General features: G+C 45.2%; 1 protein-coding gene across 1 annotated transcript in view; it reads right to left on the reverse strand.

The window, feature by feature from the left end:
- CACNA2D3 (calcium voltage-gated channel auxiliary subunit alpha2delta 3) overlaps positions 1–22,554 on the reverse strand; it is an 856,401-nt gene that overhangs the window by 75,932 nt on the left and 757,915 nt on the right. Inside the window, exons 30-31 of the mRNA XM_034997896.1 lie at positions 14,251–14,313; positions 11,099–11,169 (exon numbers count right to left, since the gene is read on the reverse strand). Of these exons, the coding sequence (XP_034853787.1) occupies positions 11,099–11,169; positions 14,251–14,313 (134 nt within the window). The remainder of the gene's footprint in view (positions 1–11,098; positions 11,170–14,250; positions 14,314–22,554) is intronic.

Here is a 22,554-nt window from a genome sequence, read left to right on the forward strand (position 1 = left end):
TGCACGAGCAGGGGGAGAGGCAGGGGCAGAGGAAGAGGGAGCGTGGAGCCCGACGCGGGGCTCAATCCTGGGACCCTGGGATCATGACCTGAGCCGAAGTCAGATGCTTTACCAACTGAGACACCCAGGTGCCCCTCCAAGGTGCAATCTTGAGCAAGATGCTAACCCTCTTCTGAGGCTTCATTTTCTCCCTTGTAAAATGACTCACAAAGATGTCCTGAGATTTAAATAATCAGACATGTGGAAATACACTGAAATATACTATGTAGCATACTAACTTTGTTATGATCCTTACAACAGAAGGCCTCATTTTGTTCTTTGTTGGAGTTTGGGATCTTAAAGCTACCCCATTCCCAAGGGCTCAAGTGACTGGCCATATGGCCTAGTGGTTAAAGCAACAGCTTCGAAGTCAGTAACACCTGAGCTTCATCCTAACTCGTCCACTTATTACAGTGGTTTTGTTTGTTTTGTTTTGTTTTACTCTTTGGGCGCTCAGTTTCCTCTGTAAAATGGTGAGAAAAGTGGCTACCTTATCGGGAGGATTATGGGATGACCTGAGGTTATATACGTATTGCATTTAGCACAGGATCCGGTATGGAGGAAGCATTCAGCAGAAGGCAAGGCTGCAGCAGCTGTTATAATTTATTAGTCTGGTTTTCATTGCCATTATTAATTAATGGGGGTGGTGTTTAATGCAATGGGAATTGACTCACGCTTTACCCAGATGGCTGGAGGATGGACAGGCCTCCTGATTTTCTTAGCTCATTGGCACATACAATGCAGCGTAAAATTTGCACCTGTTACTAAGGTACAAGACACCTTCAGGAGTCACACCAGGGTTATCGAGACATGACGGGAACTTCTGTCCGTGGGCTTCATAGCTGAGGACCATGATAACAATAGCGCATGTCTACTGAGCTCTATTTACCAACCGTGAGCAAGGTACTCTTGGAAGCATATCCCTACAAGATAGATTCTAATCATCCCCATTTCACAGAGGGCCAAACCAAGTCTCAGCCAGCCTCAGTAGTGTGTCCGAGTTCATACCCCTAACAAGTAGCAGAGGCAGAATTAGATGGGGGTCAAGCTAAATCCCCCTTACTCTGCCTTCTGCTCAGGAGCAGGCTCTGACAGATTCTGGGAAATGCTTAGAATTCTGCCCCGTGCCCTATCCCAGTCTCATTGGAATGTCACAGAAAACGCTACCCAAGATAAGGCCTCGTAGCCAAAGTCCAGAATCAGCTTTCAAATCTGTGGTCAGTGGGCCAGGAGGGACCAACTGGCCGGGCTAGCGAGAGCCCCTCAAGAGCCACCCTCCCAGGAAGCTCGGGATTCTCCTGGGATCATTTTCAAAGGCTCTCCTTTACACAGTGAGGCCAAACTCAATGGCTGTGGGGCAGCCTCGGGGCCAGGGATCCAGCCTTTCATTTCCCAAGAACTTTTCCCGATCCGATTGCCATTGAGGAGGTTACAGAACAAGCCTCCCCTGTCTTCTCCACGCTTAGACAGCTTTAACTAGATGTTGCAGAAAGAGAGACTTCCAGATTATTACCCTTTTTGAAGTGATTTTGTTACTGTTTTAAATAACTCCATTTTGTGGCTACCTGTATCCTGTTTGGCTGATTATAGTTAAAGAACATGATAATTGCCCGCTTTCATTGGGCTCTAAAATAAGCCCCGAGCCGCATGCCCAGCCCAAGACTGGTGCTGCCCCGCTGCACTCAGCAGCGGGAGTTTATTCTTATTACAGATAACATGCCTTAATCCCCATGACATCCCCATGACATCCCCACCAGGCCACTTCAGCCGCAGGCTACAGCTGAGACCTTATCATTAGCATCTCTGTGCTCCCTAGACTGGTCTCTTTGAAACTCTGATGGAAGGCAGATACGGTGTCTGAAGAAGAAACTCAAAGTGCTGCAGAGAAAACATAGACAGCCCTGTGTGCCCTGTGGATGACAGGCCCATGACACTGGGACCTGCTGAAAGCGATTTTGCTGATTCTGCTCTTTTCCAACGAGACAAAAATCACGACCAAGAAAAATATTTCTTCTAAGAACTAGAAAGTTCAATCTCAAAGGCATGCACTCAGCTAATTTCGACTTGTGAGGAACTGCAGGGACCAGCATTTATTAAACACCTACTGTGTGCCCAGGAGGCCAGGTCCTTTACCTGCAATGACTCACTGAATGAGGTCTGGCTAAACAATTTGCCTAAAAACCAATCTTGAAACAGCTTAGTATTTGCAAATACAGTCCTAAAAACAGGGTAGAGAGGCATTTGACATAGAAACTCACCATGGGACATATTTAAGCGTTTTTGAATCTACAAGTATGAGAAGTAAAGTGACTCACTAGGGTAGCATGTGAAAATATGTATTCTTTGTCGAGCCTTAAAATGTGTTCTCTGGGGCAGCTTTCAACTTGCAAGTGATAGGACAGGGCACGGGAACACAGAAAATTCTTAATAAGGCCATTGTCATGATGGGAAGGCTTACTCGTTCTTACATCTCAGAAAACCAAGACGGGGGAAAAGCTCAATCTGTTGATCTGAGTGTTAACAGAAAATCCAAAAGGTGCTGTCCCCTCTCTCTTTTTCACACTGGTGGCCCATGTCATCCCAGAGCAACTTCTTACAGAGACTGCACCACTCTTCAAGGTCAGCCCAGCACATGGAACACAGCAGACATGCTCAATTTACATGACCCTGGCCCTGCCACCTTTGAACCCCTGCCTGGGAATCCCTGGCACAAACCTAGTGAAAGAGCACCCAGCATTAGCAGAGAAGAAGCGCCATGTGGCCGCACACAGGGTCCTGGGGCCACCGGGGTCCACTGCAGAACCCTGAGGAGCGAGCCATGGGGAAAAGCCTCCCTCGTCCTATACATGAAGCACCAAATGCTTTTCATCAGCACGTGCTGATAATATAAAACAAAGCAAAGTTTCAGAGAGTGGTCATGTCAGCATCTCACCCAGGTAATAAAAGTAGTAACAATAAGAAAGAATCAATTGCTTGGTGCCAGCATGCAAGCATTAGCTCTTGTGTCCGGGGCATGGTTACATGTTATAGGAAAAGAAACAGGCTCAGAAGGTGAAAGCACTGCTCCAAGCTTATTGCAGCTCTAAGTGGACCAGCTGCTTCCATCCCAAGGCAAAGGATAATATGCATGCGTGGGGGTAAGAGCACCTAGCTGGCAGCCTGTTTGTCCGTTCACCTGCCCCTTCCATGAAAATTAGGTGAACTGAAGGGGAAAATGGAATCTTGATCAATGCCACATAGAAAAGATTAAATTTCTTTTGCCTCTTTGAGTAAGAAATGGAAGGAAACAGCAGAATTCTCCTTGGGGAAGGAGTTCACGCAAAACCCATTTGAGGCAAGAAACCTGGATGCTGGGGGAGCTTCCTTGGGCTCTGCCAAGTTCACGTCTACATTTCCCAGCACCGCACCATGACGATGCTGCACGCTGCAGGGCATGTAACTGAGGCTCGGCGTGTCAGTACCTAGGGATGTTGGTGTTGGTGACATTATTGCCGTCGGTCACCCCCACAAATGTTATTGAGTGTCCCTGCTTGTGCTGCTTGGGGTCCAGCATGGTGGACAGATGGGTTAGTTGGTGGCTGTGACCATTTGTGTTCAGGACTGCACTGGGCAGGTGGGGTGTGGGGGGATCTAGGAGTTGTGAACACAGCCTCATCTCTGGAAGACTGTCCAAGTGGATACCACAGGAAATCAGATGGAATATTTAGAGGACCTGTGTGATCTGAAGTAAACAGTTATGCTGGATATGGCAGAGACTATCATAGTGTCCCAAAGTCCATTTTCCTCTTTTGCCAATCTGAACCCTGACTTTTTATATGCACATTTCCCAGGTTCATTTGCAGCTAGGTGAGGCCATGTGATGAAGCAGAAGTATTGTATGGGGCTAAATACTTGAATAAATAAACCATATTTTACTTTAATAAATGAATACAATTACTTATTAAAATAAATTTCAATCAAGAAATTTTACTTGGACTTTTGGACCTCTCTGAATCCTCCTTCTGCCAGCCTCCATCTGCCTGCAGATGTGATGGCTGGAACTAAGCAGCTATCTTGGGCCATGAAGTAACCTTGAATTTAAATGCCAACAGAGGAAGGTAGAGAAAAAAAGATGTGGTCGTGGGTCCATGATGACAACAAATTTGTATTTTCAGACTGCCTTCACATAAAAGAGAAAAAGACTCCTATGTTCTTTAGCCCCTTGTTATTCTGGAATTTATTACTTCTAGTAAAACTAACTAGTAACTGATATATTGAACTCAAAGTTTGATTGAGAAACTTTGACAATCTCCTGAAGCCAAATAAGCATAAATGTGAACAAATATCTCTGTAAGAAATACTTCAGTCTACTCCAACTAGGGGAGAAGATGAGTGGGGATTGGATAAATATGGTCTGCAATCTAGGATCTGAGAGACATCAGTGCAAATTCCATCTCCCCCACTCACTACTGTGGGTGAACTTGGACAAGACACTCAGATGCTCAGAGCCTCCATGTCCAGGTCCTCCTTTGTCAAGTGGATATAATGGTGGTAGTTATGTCACAGAGTTGTTATGGGGATTCATGAAGGTAATACACGTAAACTACTTGGAATGATGGCGAGCCTGTACTCAGTATTTAATAAAGGAGGCATGCTGCTATTATGATGAAGAGGAGGAGGGCAGCGATTCTTACTGTTGTCATTGGGGATGCTCAAGCAGCAGCTTTAGGATTTTAAAGAGCGGGGCACTGGAATCTTCATGTCTCTCTGCATTCCAGAAAGTTTGGCTCAGAAACCCACTTGTTCAAGCCAATCTGTCTTCTTGTTCCTTTCAATGCCACCTCTGACAAAGCATACTTCTGTGGAAACGGTCGGGTCAACAGGAAACCGAGAAGCCATTACATTCATTACATGAGAGTTGAGTATTAGACACTGGAGGGGGGGCGGCGGTCGGCATGAGAGAGCAGCCTTCCAAACATAACAGACATCTCCTTTAACACTCTCAAGACTCCAAGGCCAGGGCACTGGCTGAAATGCAATGTGATGGCCAAGGACAGGGAGAGCTCTAGTCACCGGCCATGGCGCCTATATCCAGCCTGTATAGTTCCATCACGTAGAGACAGGAGAAGGAACGGCCCAAGCCCTGAATTCTGCCTGATGTGTCCTTTCTAGAAAGGCAATTTCAAGGGCAGAAGGAGCCACCGCAGGGAATTCTACACAAGTCAACTATGTTAATGAATGTGTGGGGAGAGGTGCAGAAGACATTCACCAGGCCCCGTAGGGAAAATATGGTCGCGAAGGGGTGAGAATTCAGGCATGTGGCACCAAGCACATAAAACAAACAAAACCGAATAAAGCAAAAAACACGCAGCCCAGACAGAGAGGAACTATCAGTCGCTCCCAAAGCAAAAACAGATTATTAGCAAGCAGTCCGTTTTTCTGCAAGCCAAAGGCCAGGTGTGGCCAATTGGTCTTTGCTTCCTCAAGCTTAATCAGATACACAAAGAACAAAGGAAGACCTTTTGGCAGAACCCACCAGGATGTTTGGTAAAAGAATGCATTATTCCATTTAACCCCCACCAGCAGGTATGTGAAAAATTCTTTCAGTTCAGTTTTGCTGCTGAGAAAACTGAAATTTAGTGAGTTAAAGTTGCCCCATGTCAGGCAACTCCAAAGTGGACAGCATCTAGACCGGTACCCTGGTGCTCTTGACCCTGACTGTGCATAAGAAGCATGTGGATGCTTTCAACAAGCATAAATGTCTGGGCTCTGTCCCCAGCCGGATTGCACATGAATGTCTCGGGGTGCAGCCTAAGCACAGGCATTTTTTTTTTTAAGATTTTATTTATTTATTCATGAGAGACAGAGCGAGAGAGACAGGCAGAGGGAGAAGCAGGCTCCCAAGGAGCAGAGAGCCCGATGCGGGACTCGATCCCAGGACCCTGAGATCGTGACCTGAGCCGAAGGCAGATGCTTAACCATCTGAGCCACCCAGGCGCCCAGCACAGGTATGTTTTAAAAGCTCTCCAGGGATGCTGGTTGAGTCCAGGCCACAGGCCCACCCCCACAGCTGTGCCCTGGAGGTAACTGTTGCAAAGTAACCACCTTTTGGGGAGCCTTAGTGATTAAAATTAAAAGAAGAAGAAAATGAAAAGAAAAAAAAAGATAGATATTTGGAGCCCTTATCCAAGAGCTAATCTCACCTCCTGCCTGCAATGGCTTTGTAATTTGCAGAGCAATTTCACATACTTTGTTTTAGCTAATTCTCACAAAGTCTCGAGGTCCATATTTGGGTGAGGAAGAAAATGAGGCGGGACGAGATGGGGAGTCTGGGCAAGGCCACACAGTACAATTCTGGTGCTCAACCCGGACTCCTCTTAGCTTAAGCTCAGTGTATCAAGGAGGCCCTCTCAGGAATTGTAGATACTCTCCTATGACTGGCTACACGCACACGCACACACACACACACACACACATTTTTCACTTTATATATAAAACATATATGCATAGATTTTTCACTTTTCCTGGATATTTGCCATTGAATTTGAATCACTGGGGACAAGGAGGGGGGGAGATACATGAATTCTTTTTTTTTTTTTTTTTAAGATTTTATTTATTTATTTGAGAGAGAGAGAATGAGAGACAGAGCATGAGAGGGAGGAGGGTCAGAGGGAGAAGCAGACTCCCTGCCGAGCAGGGAGCCCTATGCGGGACTCGATCCAGGGACTCCAGGATCATGACCTGAGCCGAAGGCAGTTGCTCAACCAACTGAGCCACCCAGGCCCCCAGAACTTTTCTTTTAATGATAAAGTTTTTTGTTAATAACATGACCTTATATTTAAATAGTTTTGTAACTTAAAAAGTGCTTTGGTACTGTGACTTTGAGCTATCTGACATCATTTAATTTAAAGCAAAAAATAAGAAGAGTTAGTGTTTAAATAGCCGAAGTCTCCCTTTTTTTAAAGCTTCACTTATTAAGACACATTTTATTTATTTATTTATTTTTAAAGATTTTATTTATTTATTTATTAGAGAGCCAGCGAGAGAGAAACAGCAAGAGAGGGGAGAAGGTCAGTGGGAGAAGCAGGCTCCCCGCCAAGCCGGGAGCCCGATGTGGGACTCGATCCCAGTATTCCGGGATCATGATCTGAGCTGAAGGCAGTCGCCCAACCAACTGAGCCACCCAGGCGCCCCGGAGATACATGAATTCTAAGAAATTATCCTTACAGGAACTCTAAGAAAAATATTTTGAAACTAGATGTTCTCTTAGTAATCATAAGAGGGGTGATGTCACTGCCAATGACGGCAGAAAGAACCCATGGAGTGTGGATTTTGAGAAGTAAGAAAGCAAGCCCCTTACTGGATGTGAATACGAGTGAAAAAGAAAAATAGCTAAATTGAAAAACCCTAAATGAGTCACTACCCAGGGAGTCCACTTACTCTCATGATAAGAATGAAGAAGTACTTGGAGTTCTCTGTCTGAAACACAAAAAGCTGACCGGGCACACAGTATCTCATGAGAAATTACAGGAAGCCTGGGAACGCAGCTTGGTTTAAAGGGATATCAACTTCAGCTGAAAGAAATCTGGGCGAGGCTATCGTGCGGCTGGCCTCCCATCCCGAAAGTTCTGCTTGCCCAGATAAGACACTGCTGAGCCAACATCGTCCTCAGCTACCTTTCCCTTCTCAAACAGAACTGGAAGAAGCTCCACGCACAACACAGTGCTTACTGTACACAGAACCAGGTTAAGGGCAGAAGCTAGACATTCTCTGTGCTCAGAGTACAGGATGTTTGAACCCAGCGCTCTTACACAGAGACTTAGGGCAGGTTCTTAACCTTTCCCAGCCTCATTATTGCCATCTATCAAATGGGTATATTTACACCCAGGGCCGGGGTCATGGGCATGCAACCCGTGTCACTGCACAGAACCTTGTACTTAGAAGGGCCCCAGGCTTGGTGGGATGCTCTGCTGTCACTGCCTTGAAATTCTTAAAACGTTTTGAACAAGAGACCCCAGATTTTCAGTTTGCACTGGGGCCTGCAAATTGTGCAGCTGGTCCTGTTTATACCTGTCCCACTGAGTTGTTGAAAAGTACCGAAAGGGGTAGGATATGTCAGGTGCAGCCCAGGTCTGGTGTGGGGTAGGTGCTCAGGGAAGGTTGCCGTTGTGATCATTGCTTTCATGCCGCTGAAGCTATTGGTATGTTATTTGGCCCCTGGATGCTAATGTCACATGTAAGCGGGGTAAGCAGAGTCAAGTCAAAGTCTGAGCTAAAGTGACCAGGAGAGACTATTTTGTCTCTTAGGTTGTTTGCACACACTGCTGCAGAACTTTCTCAAAGCTCCCTCACATTGGTAATTTGCACAAGTCTATGGCTTCCCTCTCTTCCCCATGGCACCTAGGCCTGGATGTGGATATTCTTTCCCTCCCTCCCTTGCTAGGTAAAACGACCATCAGGTCACCAGGCAAGTGACCAGACAATCAAGGAAAGAGTCCACTGCTGTGTAAACAAGCATCATCTTGCTTTAGATAGAGAGGTAGCAAATCTGGACCAAGGGAGAGGGAGAAAGGGAGACAGACAAAGGGAGATAGTGTTCTCTGGGAACTCTTTCTGGAGAAGATGGTTTGTAGGATTCTTGTCTATGAAACTCATTTTTAAAGAATGGATATAAGCAGATCGATCAAGAAACCTTGTGCCATCCCAACATTGTCCAAGACATTGGGAGGAGAGATGAGAGGTCAGTTCAGGGAACCGGTCCTGAGCTTTGCTTCAGCTCAACCACGTCCCCAAAGCCACTCAGCTTCCAGGCATCCTGTGTCCTGGGGACAGCCCAGAGCACCGCCAGGTACTTTCGGGTACATCCTTTCAGAGGTTCTGAAATACAGGTCTTCTCTGAATGAAAGGACTGTCACCCTTAGTGCACTGAGGATGCACCGCAGTCCCCAACACCGGAGGCCCCCTGGCCAGATGTTGGTCGTGGGAAGCCTGCTGTGAGGTGCAGGAATGCAGAAGGAGCGCTACCTGGTGCCAAGCAGACAGCAAAGCCAAGCCTGAGCAAAGATCCACAATACACATCGCAGCACCAACTAGCAATTATTGAGCCCTTAATATATGCCAGGCACTGAGTACAATCTTTCTGCTCATTATTATCTCATTAACTCTGACGGCAGCCCATGGAAGCAATTATAATTATCGCCTTCATTTTCCACGTAAGGAAACCAAAGCTTGGAGCGGTCACTTGACTCATTCTAAGGCACGCAGCTAGTAAACGTCAGAGTCTGGATTTGAATCCAGTCCATCTGACTCTAAAACGTAAACTCTCATTGCTCTCATGGCCCCAGTGAGAGCCCTTTCGAAGAGGCCCATGAGCGTTGTCTGCCAATTCCCCCCGATGACAACAGATGCTATTACACTTGAGTAAAGTCCCCAGTCCTTCCCTTTTCTCAAATATGTTAGCTCCTCTCATAGTAAAAGAAAGTTCTAGATTCATGCCAGCCACACTTCACTCACATCAAGAAGACTGGGAATTTAAAATCCCACTACAACTTTCTTCCTTCTCCCACCAAGCTGTTTGAAAGGACTATCCAAGAGGGAAAAGAAAAAAAAAATAAGATTTTGTTCAAGAAGTTGAAAAATATGCTTTCGAATGAGAAACACGTGTGTGATTCTTCTCATCTTTTGTCTCACCCCCCCCCACCCCCCACCTAGTCGAAAACAAGAGAACGCGATACAAAGGCTCACATCCACATAAAGATAGGAAAAGCCAGGGAAGCCCCGGACAGCAGACAATCCAGAAGCTGCCCTGGGAAGCTTGGAGAAGTCATGGAAAACTCCATGGCAACCCAAGCCCAGCTCCAAGCTGACTTTTCGAGCACATGACCAATGACTCCTGGCAAAACAAGGAAAAAAACGGCACTTGAATTTTAGAAAGGGAATGGAACACACTGCTGCAGGAGGGTTGGGGGCAGGCAAGGGTGTCGGAGATTGCAGAAGTGCTGGAGTGAGGCCAAGTTTTCTTATATCATTTCTTTTTTTTTTTCCCTCCTTCTGGCACAAACAAGCTATGGAATCTCAAAAATTGGGTCATCATTTTTGAATTCCCTGCTTTCAGCACAGCCCTCAGTGGGTCTTGTTGACTGGCATAAAAGTCCGATTTCCTGAGCTAACACTTCCTGGCCATTCAGCTGCAGGGAGTAATAACCAGGGGCCTGCCGTTCCCACCACAGTGGTAGTGGTTCTCTCAGGCGAGCCCGGGTCCATCCCTGGAGCGCCTGCTATTACGTAACCTAACAACATCAAATATGCCCACGGAAGCACCACTTCAAAGGCTGCCATTTCCTGGGAGGCCAAGGGAAGGGAGACATGTTGACTCCCGGGGGACATTACTGACCTCCTGATCTCATGGGGAGACAGCTTTCCCCATAGGATTTGGTGTCCCCAAGAGCACGGCTGGCCTGCCCAGGAGAGACATGGGGCTACGCAGAAGCGGTCCGACATAAGCTTCCCTTAGGGTCAGTGGCAGCTGTCATGGCCCAGGTGAGTAGTACCTGCCTCCAGTGGAATTTGGCACCATCTGGGTTTTCTTCTAGCAGCAGATTTAAGCTCCCCTCCATCTGGGAGCAGGTTTTGAGAGCTTTCACTTGATTTTCTAAAATTATTTTGGCAGGTCTCTAAATGTCACTTTTCATCCCCGATTTCCAGATTTCTAGCAAGCTTCCCCAGGTTGCCAAAATGTGAGACATACACTCCTTTTTAACCAGGGGAAAACGTTTCCTACATCTTTGCAATCACTTGCTCAAGACTGCTATAATCCTGTCCCAGTGCAGGCTCTGACTTCAATATTGGCCTCCAATAAACCCTATGCTGGGTGAACAGGAAACTCATTGTGAGCTGAGTTTCTGTGACTCTTTAACACTCATGCAAGAGGCATCGAATTTCAGCAAGATCTTCTGGAGCATGAACACAAGTACAAACCAGCCACGGGGTCAAGTCTGGGCTTGCTTTATTTGACCTTGGTTTGTTTTATTTTATTTAGGCAAACTCTTTCAGGGGGTGTGGGGGACCATAAAATCCTTACCTTTTAAAGGAGCCCATTGTTAACAGTTTGTTCATCACAGCTCCCTCCACCTCACCAAAAAAGTCTCCAGTCTGCGGGGAAGAAAAGAAGAACCCAGGAGGAAGTATAGATAAACAATGTGCTCAAACACCAGAGAAGCATCAGAAACGGACGCAGTCTGTGTTCTGGAGCTGACAGAAGCAGAAGGCACGTTTTCAGGTTACATAAAAAGTGGAAAATGTCTTAATAGTCAGGAGAAGTTATGGCATTACAGAGCAGACTAGTAAGCAGATGGGAATGTTCCACAGTACATGGCAGGGGCAGAGGGGGTTGGCATTGCATAACACATGCTGAGCGCTGGAATTGAAAGACCCCAAGCACGCGCGCGCACAGACGTGCACAGTCACACATACACACGTGCACACACATGCACGCGCGCTCAGATGTTGTAAGCATTAATCTGCACTCAGTCCCCCGTGATTAAAACACTCCTTCATAGACAGGAACAGGCTGAGAAAGGGCTTCCTAAGCAGTAATAAAAAGGATTGTTTATAATTCCTGGATGACCTGTTTAGGGAAATATAGCAGTCCTCTTCATTGGCCCTATAAATTTCCTGCTGTTGAGAATAGGTCCTTTCTCACAATCATTTTCTGAGGATCACTCGCAATTTTGTCCCTGGGCAGTTACTATGTTGACAAATAAGGCAGTCCAGAGTCCAGCCCCTGGAAGAGGCAGCACGGCCAGGCGACTTCTAATGGCTCACCCTTACTGTGGGACTGTCTGCAGGGCATTTGGGGATGAGCAGCCCTTCCCCACCACCTGGCTGATGTTCTGGCTTCAGACTAGGTCTTGGTGCTGGCTGAGATTTGCAGACTCTGAATGGTGGGATGAAGGATTAACATCCTCCTTGATCACTCCAGTCTCCTGGAACCACTAGCCTCAGGGTCTCACAGGGGAGGGTGTATGCCCTGCAGCAGAACAGAGCTTGGGGCGGTGGCCTTCCTCTGCCAACACCCCGGACTGAGCTCGTGTAGACCAGGAGAGAGCCCCCATGTCTGCTATGGGTGCTCTAAGGACTTATAGCTTACATGTGGGTGGGTCAAGGGCATTACTCTAAGAGCCTGAATTAATAAATTCCATAGGCTTTGTATTAGCTAAATCTCGATTCAATTTATCACTGAGTGACCTCAACCACGCTCCTGGGAATTTTCAGGCAGAAAGGCATATAAAGACTTTGCCAGAAAGTCAAGAAAGAGAGGAGAAAGAAGAAGGACATGACATTTCACTGACTGAACGTGGAGCATTGCCTGTTACATTCCGGGGGCACCTGGAATCTTCCGCAAACCCTGTGGGTATGTGCTGCCTCTAGGAGCTAGGACATATGTATTTTGTGTGTGTAAATATGTCAGGGTCAATGGAACTGGTTGTTAGATGAAGAAGAATTATCCTAATTGGAGTGCAGGAAACCAGACAACATCAAACAAGTTGGGGCAGAGCCGGCCTGCAGGCTCCCTGGGCCGTGTTGCAGGTCTGTGCCCTGGAGAGATCCAGCTGAGAGCAGAGCCCGCATGCACGCCGGTCTGGGTTACACTGTTGGCTAGTCAAGGACTGACCACGGGAAGGTATCCACCATGGCCTTCCTCCCTGGCATGGGACCAGGGTCCTATCTCAGCCCTCCCCACCATCATGGCAGGACAGGTTTCCTCCTCACAGGTGGTTAATTTGGGTTCCTGCTCCATTGACTCTTGAATGTCTGGGGGTTTCTTCTCCCAGCCAAACAGACACATTACCATGGACCTCAGGGCTCTCCTGCTCTCTCAGAGACTGGCCTTGCTTCTTGGGCTCACTCCTATCCAATCTTTACCAACTGTCCCATGTCCAGTGATGGTCAGCATTTGAGGAGACAGGGTGTGGGCAAGTTTGATTCCTGACCCTGTGTGTTTTTCATCCATCACAGGTGCATTTAAGAATCCCACAAGCTTTTCATGAATAAGAAGGAAAACTGAAGCAGGATTCCACATGTGACCTGGAGCCAGTGCTGATCAATTAACAAGGCATTAAGCTCAGACTCCTTAGGGACTTAAGGACAATTAACTAATTTATTTGGCATCAATAGGTCTAACGTACTTTTGACTGCTAAAGAATTTCAAATGATTTAAATGGGGCTTCATTATCAAATGGTCCTCAACCATCATCCTTTTACAGAGCCCGCCAGGAGGCTCAGGCAGGTCACGTGATATGCCTGCCACACCCCGCCCCCCCAAACCAGGGGAAGGAAGAGAACGAGTACCAGAGACCACGTGCCTCCTTCTCTAGTGTTACTTTATCATGTCACACTAATAAACATGCCTGCATTTTACCTTCTTTGAATATGCTAATTTAATTTCTAATTCCAGACAAGGTTTTCTATGCACAAAGTTTTAAAGGAGAAACCTGTTTTCTCTAGGACAATGCTATTGGTTTGAACTCTTATTTTGATTTCCAAACACACAGTGAAGATTTCTGTGCTTGGCCCCATGGCTTGGTCTCTTCCCATCTCTTTCCTTCCTGCCCCACCACTACACACAGCTCAATCAAATGAAGAACATTCTTTGCCTATTTCTGGATCCTTGTCCCTCAGTGTTGAGAGCCCAAGTTAATCCCTGAACTCAGATAACTGATTTTGAAAAAGCAAAAACCAGAAAGAAGTCATAAAGAATAATTATGCTGGAATATATATGTGTGTGTTTGTCTATGTCTGTGTGTATATATACATATGTATGTATTTCCCATATATATATATATGTATATATATATATATTCATATATGGGAAAATATCTAAATATCAAAAGAAGGAAATCTCCTTAAAATTGCCCAAACTCTTTAAGGCACCTCTACCCTTGAGGCAAAGAGTTCCTATAAACTGAACATTTTATGAGTGAGAAAGCAGACCGTGGTCTCTGCCCCCACCTCGCGCCCCACCCCCCCAAATGGGAGGTAAAAACTCTTTGGGGCCTGCTGAGAAGTAGGCTGTGACATTTTTAGAGGGATAGAAATAAGGTTTTATAATTTCCTGCTATTACCTCTTAAATATAGATCATTGTCTCAAAGTTTTAACACCACCCTTCATGCCCCCTCACTCAAGCACATCACGAGCTCCTTACTCTGAGCTGGTAGAAATTTCTCACTCACCTGTGTGTAGTCTTCAGACACCAGAATAAACCCATTATTGTCTATGAGGTAACAGTTCACAGTCTAGAAAATAAAAAATACACAGTTTCAACTTTGGATCCTCAGACTGCTTTTACACAAAATGATGTACTTCCAACCTGAGAGAAACCTGTTTGAGGTTGTTTTGGGGGGAATTGGAGATGCTTCCTGGCTCTAGGAGTTAAGGCCATGGTTAAGCTAACCCCAGTGTTCAGTTTGTTAGTTAAACTAACAAACAAAAATCAAACACTAAGCAAGCCTTGAACATCCCAGATTAGGATAAAGAGAACACACATTAAAACATTAATTACAGTTGGTCTTCCTTGGTTGTTTTTTTCTTTCTTTCTTTCTTTTTTTTTTTCCCTTTCTATGACCTGAATACTATTTCCCAGGAACAAAGTGTTCACAGGCCCTAAGCCTGTATTCCTAGTCGTTGAAGTGCAGGCTGTTTTGAAAGCAAAACGCCAGCACAATGTCATTACCCTAATGATGTATTAATGAAAACACTGTGTCAACTCAGAAGACCATCAGGGGACCAGGTAATATTTTTTAATTTGTTCATAGACTTAGGCGGGGGGAAGGGGCAGACTTCTGTTAAAGGGGCCCCTCCGGTCTCCTAAAGGTTTTCAAACTGTGTTTTTAATTGGGAGCTGGATTTGGGGGCAGGGCTGTTAGCTTTTGGTAGCTCAGACTTATAAATTGTAGAAAGCAAGGTAAACCCAAACCTCTGCTTCCCCACACTACTTTAATCTCAAGTGAATGATTTGCTACAGGCTAAGTTTTAATTACACTACTGTGGAGTTTAAACTTAAGGTTTAATTCCATCCTTGATGTAACTCAGTTTCTATTTATTGCAGCTTTACATACCGACTGCAACATTTAATTTGTAACATATCTTTACCCTGAGCTAAATTCCCCGTAGCTCTGGGCCACCGCAGGGCTGTTTGCTACCTATCTGTAGAGTTGGGTTGAGTCAGGCACAGAAGTCCAGCAATGAGTTGGTCCGAAAGATTCGTCCTTTATTACTAGGTCATGGTGAAGAATCAGCCCAAAATGAAAAGCCCTGCTGCCACCTTTTAGAAAAGAGTTGGTTGCTTTGATAGTAATAGGGTTTTTCTCTGTTATCCAGGGGAGCTGGAGTGAATGACTTGGGCAACCTGGTTCCACTCTTGCTATCTGAAGAAGATCTTAGCTATATGGACACTACTTGGGCCCTGCTGGTTGGGAGTCTTGACAAACTTTCCCCATTTTTAGGAGCCAGCATTACGAACTCGATCCCACAGAGCTGTGCTGTCCAGTATGGCAGCCACCAGCTACCTGCAGATTTAAATTCAATTTTATGTGAATTAAAACTCAATAAAATTAAAAATCTAGTTCTTTGGGTGCACTAGTTACATTTCAAGTGCTCTGCTTCTCCCTTGGCTGTGATTATGGACATTTCCATCAGTGTAGAAAGTTCTCTCAGACAGGACAGCAATGTTTTAGATTACACTAGTATTCTTTTTTTTTTTTTTTTTTAAAGATTTATTTATTTATTTGACAGAGAGAGCACAAGCAGAGGGAACAGCAGAGGGAGAGGGAGAAGCAGGCTGAGCAGGGAGCCCGATGCGGGGCTCGATTCCAAGACCCTGGGATCATGACCTGAGCCAAAGGCAGCCGCTTAATGACTGAGCCACCCAGGCGCCCCTACACTAGTACTCTTATGAGTTTTAACCCAGCCTACACTGGGTCATGTTAGACAAATCCATATCTTTGCTTATTTGAATGTCATGATCCTTGTTTTGAGATATAGACACTGAAGCAAAGGGAGGTTAACCTCCAATCAATCAATAAATATACAAGGACAGAAGTGACCTCCATATTTGGATATTAACTAAATCCTCCCAGCTGTTTAGAGAATCAAAATCATCATACCACCCCCATTCCTAATTATAAAATTAGTCCCTACTCAAACATGCTTAGTCAATTAGTACTCTTGCTATTAGACCTATATATTTGGTCACTATCTCTCCATCTAATGTTATAAATACTGGATAATACAAAGCAGGTACAAGGCAAATAGATTAAAAAGTCAACTGAAAATCTTGAGAAAGAGGGAAGATTCCATGAAGTCCATGAGAGTGATGTTGGAGATCCGCTCCAATCATAGGGGAAGACATGGGCACATCAGGATCTCCCAGAGCAATCTCCCGGAGCTCTGCTAGGCTATAGTCTAAACATATACTTACGATCCACTCGTGTGGATCAGATTAGTCTACATCCTACCAGAAATGATAGGAAGAGGAACAGAAGGGCCAGCCAAGGCTCCTGGAGGATTATATGCCTAGGCGTCCACTTTCTCCAAAAGTGCCTCAGATTTTGCTCTAACAATAGTGGGGCACGGTCTCCTGGGTAAGGACTAAGGGATATAGCATTTGTTTCTTCTATACCGAGTACCAACTGGCATTTACTTTTTGGGCTATGTTTCCATTTAACATTTTTTTTAAATTCACTTCTCCCTCCCCTGACTCCCCCTTAAATTAGGATTCCATGACAGGAACTTGGTGGCAGAGAAGATGCCACACCACTGTACCATGCTTATTTATGGGTAGCTTTGAATTTCAAGTTTACACTGATTATAAAAAGCCTTGGTTACCCTATTAAGCAGGAAGCAGATAACTGCTGATGTCATGATTTACAAATCACTGTGAATACCAAGGTCAAATACTTGAGTCATTGATGGACACCCGGGTCACTGAATCTGAAAGATGTCATTTGGTTTTCATTACAGGCAATACAGTTTTGTTAGGTAAATTTAGTGACCATGATAATTTCCTGAACGGACCTCCCTGCCAACAAGTGTTTGGATTAAATGATTACTGGCAGGGAGAGTGGAGTTGAGTAAGTTAGGTGAGCACTGTACTGGGTTATGGAACGGTCAGGACAGAATTGCCAGAGTCCAGTCTGATCAACTGTTTTCTCTGTGTCTCTTCACAATAAATCATGTTCAGTTGTCTTCTCCATACTCTACTCCACCCACCCCCAATAAAAGAAAATCGAGGAGATATTTTCTCAGGTCCCTTCCTATACTACTCCCCCTCCCCCCCAAATTAAGCCAAGCATCTTGGAAGGTGTCCACTTCCCACCCTGTCCCAAGGGTGAACAGACAGGCAGAGGGGCTTCGAGGAACTCTCAATTTTGATAGGTATTGCAAGTGCCTAGTCCACAGCTATCTTTGATAAAACATATAGGGATGAGGTTGTTTGAAAAAAAAAAAAAATGCAAAGACAGAGAAAAAAAGAGGCAGAGAGAACTTGATTAAAAAAAAAAAATCTTTCTTCAACTACTGGATAACTCAAGATTGCTCAGAGAAGTCTGATTCCTGTCCCAAAGGCAGATCAGGTAGATAACCTGAGGTTAGAACCCATAGCCAGGCCATGCGAATTGGGCAGTCCCAGGTGGTAACAAAATCCAGTAAGGAAGGGTACTTGGGAGCAAGAAACACAGCACCAAGCTTGTGTTACCTGGAAGGTGGTTTTAGCCCTGAGGCTGACATACCTGCTTCAGAATTGGAGACTCTGACAATCGTTGCTATCAGTGTGACCTTGAGCGAAGTCTTTTTAACCTGTCTCAGTTTTCTTAACTGAAAGACGGAGGTAGCGACAACACTTTCATAGGGTTGTTGGGAAGATTAAATGGGATGATGAGTGCAGAGTGCTGAGCACAGACCTCAAAGAACCTCTGCTTACATCTACTCAGCAAAAAATGGTCATTGACCACCTACTATGTGCCATCTTTATAAGTATTCTAATGCTACAGATTCAGAGTTTCTCAGAAAGGGAAGTTGTTCCACAGTTCATAGCAAGAGGTTCTGCAGGCAAGGTTGGCTGAACTTTGTTGCTTTCTGTTTTGCCTTTCCTTTTGGGGGATGCCTTCTGTTTTGATTGGTGCAGACTGAACAGTGATTTAAAACAACTCACTTAGAAACTCAGTATCATACTGCCTGTTGTTTTCATTTGTGAGGAGTGAGGGAAAGCTAGAGATAGAGCAGGGAGGGCTGGTTCTTCCATCTGAGGGTGGGGCCTGGGTCTCTGCATTGCATGCACACAGAAGAGCCACTCCTTCCTACTTTTCTCCAGGTTTCACACTTTCAGCCCTGATATTCGACTGTGGAACAGACTGACCCTAACTTCACACCACATGTTGTACCTATTCATCATTGGTCCACTAGCTATCAAGATATTGTTTTAAAAAAATTTGTTGCAAAGCTGTTATTTTGGAAAGAAGTACTTGGTAGGATCCTCTGTGCCCTTGCCCTCAATAGCTATTGTAATGATGCTCAAACCCCCTCCTGACTGGGCTAAGTGGTTACAGAGATGGAGGCACCAGGTTGCTTGGATTTAGCCCTTCCCCAGTCTGTCCTCCTTCAGAGAGGTTCTTCAGATTCCAGAGGAAATGTGTGTAAGGCCTTACGGAAGTCTAGTTATGATTATTAAGCTCGATTCCTTTGGAACAAGCAAGGGTGGCAGCTGCATTTGAATATGAAGTTTTAGATCCACTCACTGCCCTCAACAGTGCCTCCAAATGCCCCAGAAGAGAACTTTCTCGTCTTCCACTCTCCTTGCAAAATTCTGGTGCTCTCGTCAGGAGATGGTGGCTGTTGGAAAGGTGAGTGGGAGAAGGAAACAAGAGGGAGAGACAATAGTACTCCAGGTCAGACTGAGATGAGAGGGGGGCATGACTTTCCTTCTCCACCTCCATCTGAAGGCCAACCATGTGTCCATAGACGGCAGTAACCTTGGCCGCCTCCATGCCTTATACATGGTGTTCTCTGCCCTCGAAGTTCTTCTCATGCTTCAGGCACTGTCTTCAATATCATCTCCCTCTCCCTCTTCAGTTGACTTTCAAGTTACCTCCTCAGGGAAGACTTCCCCAACCGTCTCAGGTTTGTTTAATTGCTTAATTCACAGCACTTATCACAGCTGATAATCACCTACGCTTATCTCCCCAGCTAACCAGTTCCAGTAGGAAAGGAGCCATTTCTGACTCTACTTCCAATTGAATCCCAGAGGTCACGCTGGCTAGCAGGCACATAAGGGCTCAGTAAACATGCTTTGAGGGAACGAGTGAGTCTCTGAAGTCAACGTTCGCCTTGGATGGAACGGAGCTCCTTCCAAGTCTTCAGTCAGGCCCACTACCAGGCCCTCCAAGTCACATGGCTCAGGCACTGCCTGGGCCAAACCAAGATGTATACTATTCAAGATGGGAAGACATCTGGCCATACTGACTCCACCCAGCAGCCTAGGGCACTCCAGCCAGGGCCCAGGGAGTCCACTGATGGGGGAGACAGAGGGGCTGGAATGGGTCCAACACAAAGCATGTCTGATAAGTCTGAGGGAGCTGGGCCAGGTCTTCAGTGCAGAGGAGAAGCCAGAGCATGTGAACTTAATGAGCCCCAACAGCTGTTTTTAATGGGGCCCTGATCACTTGAGGGCAGTTGGGGGAGAAGGAGGGACATGGTCTCAAAGGCTTAATTAAAAGTCATGAAAGGAGGATGACACATGGAAAGATTCTGCTGAAAGGTTGGGAAGGGGCTTCGGTGGGAAGACAGGACTGGCATTTCCATTTTAAACTATGTCAACTGGTTGCCTGAAGCCAAACTTAGAGTCAAAATGGGAAATGGATGATAGTTTCACAGTGCAAAATGAGGACATTTGAGCATCAGATCAAGTTCAGAAATCAGAGCAAACTCAATGCTTAATTTTCCAAGCATATGAACTTTTCCACAACCATTTGTATGGGGGCTTATCCCCATGACTGCTGAAGAAGACCATTAGTAGTGGGGAAGGCATGCATCTGCCCGGCGGAGACTGCAAATATGACTAGAGTGCATATGCCATTGCCATCTGAGTTTTAGACTCAGGGGAACCACTAAACTCTCAGGGAAGAAAGAGTCTGCAGACATTTTTGGTTTTTGAGTGCACTTTATTGAGTGCTTACCATTTGCCAGGAGCTGTGCCATGCATTTTTTTAAAATATATTATCTCATTCATTCCTCACCCTTACCCCATGAGGTGGATAGTCCTGTCCCCACAGAGAGGTTCAGAAACTTGCCCAAGGTCACAAGGCTGTCAGAGTCACAATTTGAAGCTAGTTATCTAACTCCATAGCCTGCTAACTACCGTGCGATATCGCCTGTGAAATCAGCCATTGAACAACAAATATATTCTGGATGTTTCTAACTCTAAGTGGCACCCATTCCCACTTACTTTTATATGTGAGGATGCACAGAGGCAGTATGGATATAGGAAAATTACTCATTATTCATCAACTTGTTTAACCAGCTATTCATTTTTCATCTGTCTATCCATCCAACCACCTAGTAACCAATCAACCAATCAACTATCCAAAACATTACCCATCCCACCAGCCAACCAACCATCCATATAGTCACCAACTAACCAACGAACTATCCTTAGTTTTCTTGCTGTAAATTGGGATTAGTAATTGTACCTACTGTACAAGTGAAGGGCTTAACACAGGGCCCCGTGACACTGATTAATCAATACTATCATTGAGCTGTATTGTCTTGAGCTGAGCGCTCCCATATGATAATAAATATCTCAAAGGGGGAGGAGAGATTTGAGGTTGCTTGACTGTCTTATGAATGGCATTCTTGAACTTAACGAAAGGGTATTGATCATAAAATATCACAGGATGCTCTTTCCTAAGGAAAAATTATTTTTGATCTGATGGTCAGAGAAAATTGGGCTTCTGTTAAAAAGCTAATTGGCTTTTACTCTTTGGATACTGATTCATACAACAATTATGATCTTTGGGGACCAAGCATTTTGTATTTTAACTTCATCCTGGACGCCCTTTTATATTTGTCTCCTTGTTTTTGCCTACTTTTTTGAAATATATCTCTCATTTATGCTTTCTTTTTTTAAAGATTTATTTATTTTAGAGAGAGAGTGTGCACACACACAAGTGGGGGGAGGGGCAGAAGGGGAGGGAGAGAGAGAATTTCAATTAGACTCCCCCCTGAGTGTGGAGCCTGATGCGGGGCTCAATCCCAGGACCCTTGATCTGAGCCAAAATCAAGAGTCGGCCACTTAACCAACGGAGCCACCCAGATGCCTCTCTAATTTACGATATCTCTGTTGAAATTAAATTTGGTCAGGATTTCTTGAATCCCTGTGGTAACCAGAAGGAATACAAATATGATTATATATAAGTTCCGGCTTATGTATTGACTAATGTTTTAGCTAATGTAGAGAAAGAAAGGCTACCTGAGCCACTCGAAAGGTCACTACACACCTCCTTGTTCTAAATCTCAGGGCAGAGGGCATAAGAGATTGAATGCTGTAAAAACAAAAATCTGATGGGTAGACTTATGACAGTATCACGTTTTTTTCTTCTATTTCTCATGTGTGGGATTCAAATTCCTCTTCTCAAAAGAGTGACAGAGAGGGAGAGAGATAAAAAGAAAGGGAGGGAGGGAAAGAGTTGTGGGAGAGAACATTACGCTAGAACGAAAAATTCTGAGTTTTCAACTCCTTAGATTTTCAGCTTATTTATTACATGAAATTAAGCAAGTCATTTAATTTCTCTCATCTTCCATTTCCCCCTCTGCCAAACGGGATGATCATTCCTACCCAATTCATTGGGTTGTTACCAGGATGAGAAGAGTGAACATATGGGCAAAAGCTTTGAGAACTGTAATGTGAGCTTCAAAAGGCAGTGATTTGTATTATTTCTTATAAAATGCCAAAATTCCAATAGTGCTGTCCATGGGACATTTATTTTTTATTTATTTATTTTTAATTTTTTTTTTTTTAAGATTTTATTTATTTGACAGAGAGAGACACAGCGAGAGAGGGAACACAAGAGGGGAGTGAGAGAGGGAGAGGGAGAAGCAGGCTTCCCACCGAGCAGGGAGCCCGATGCGGGACTCGATCCCAGGACCCTGGGATCACGACCTGAGCCGAAGGCAGACGCTTAACGACTGAGCCACCCAGGTGCCCCTATTTTTAATTTTTTTGAGAGAGAGAGTGGGTGGAGGGGGAGCAGGTAAGTGGAGGGGGAAGTGCAGAGGGAGAGAGAGAATCTTAAGCAGGCTCCCTGCTGAGCACAGAGCCCAATGCAGGGCTTACTCCCAGGACCCTGAGATCATGACCTGAGCCAAAATCAAGAGTCAGACACTTAACCAACTGAGCCACCCCGGCACCCCTCCATGGGACTTTGAAAGCACATTTTTCCAGCTCTCATAAACTAGCTGATGAAGGGAAGAAAAGGGAAGGGAAG

This window comes from Mirounga leonina, unplaced genomic scaffold (genome assembly GCF_011800145.1).
Source record: "Mirounga leonina isolate KUSES-001 unplaced genomic scaffold, KU_Mleo_1.0 Mir_94, whole genome shotgun sequence".
In the NCBI taxonomy this organism is placed as follows: Eukaryota; Metazoa; Chordata; class Mammalia; order Carnivora; family Phocidae; genus Mirounga; species Mirounga leonina.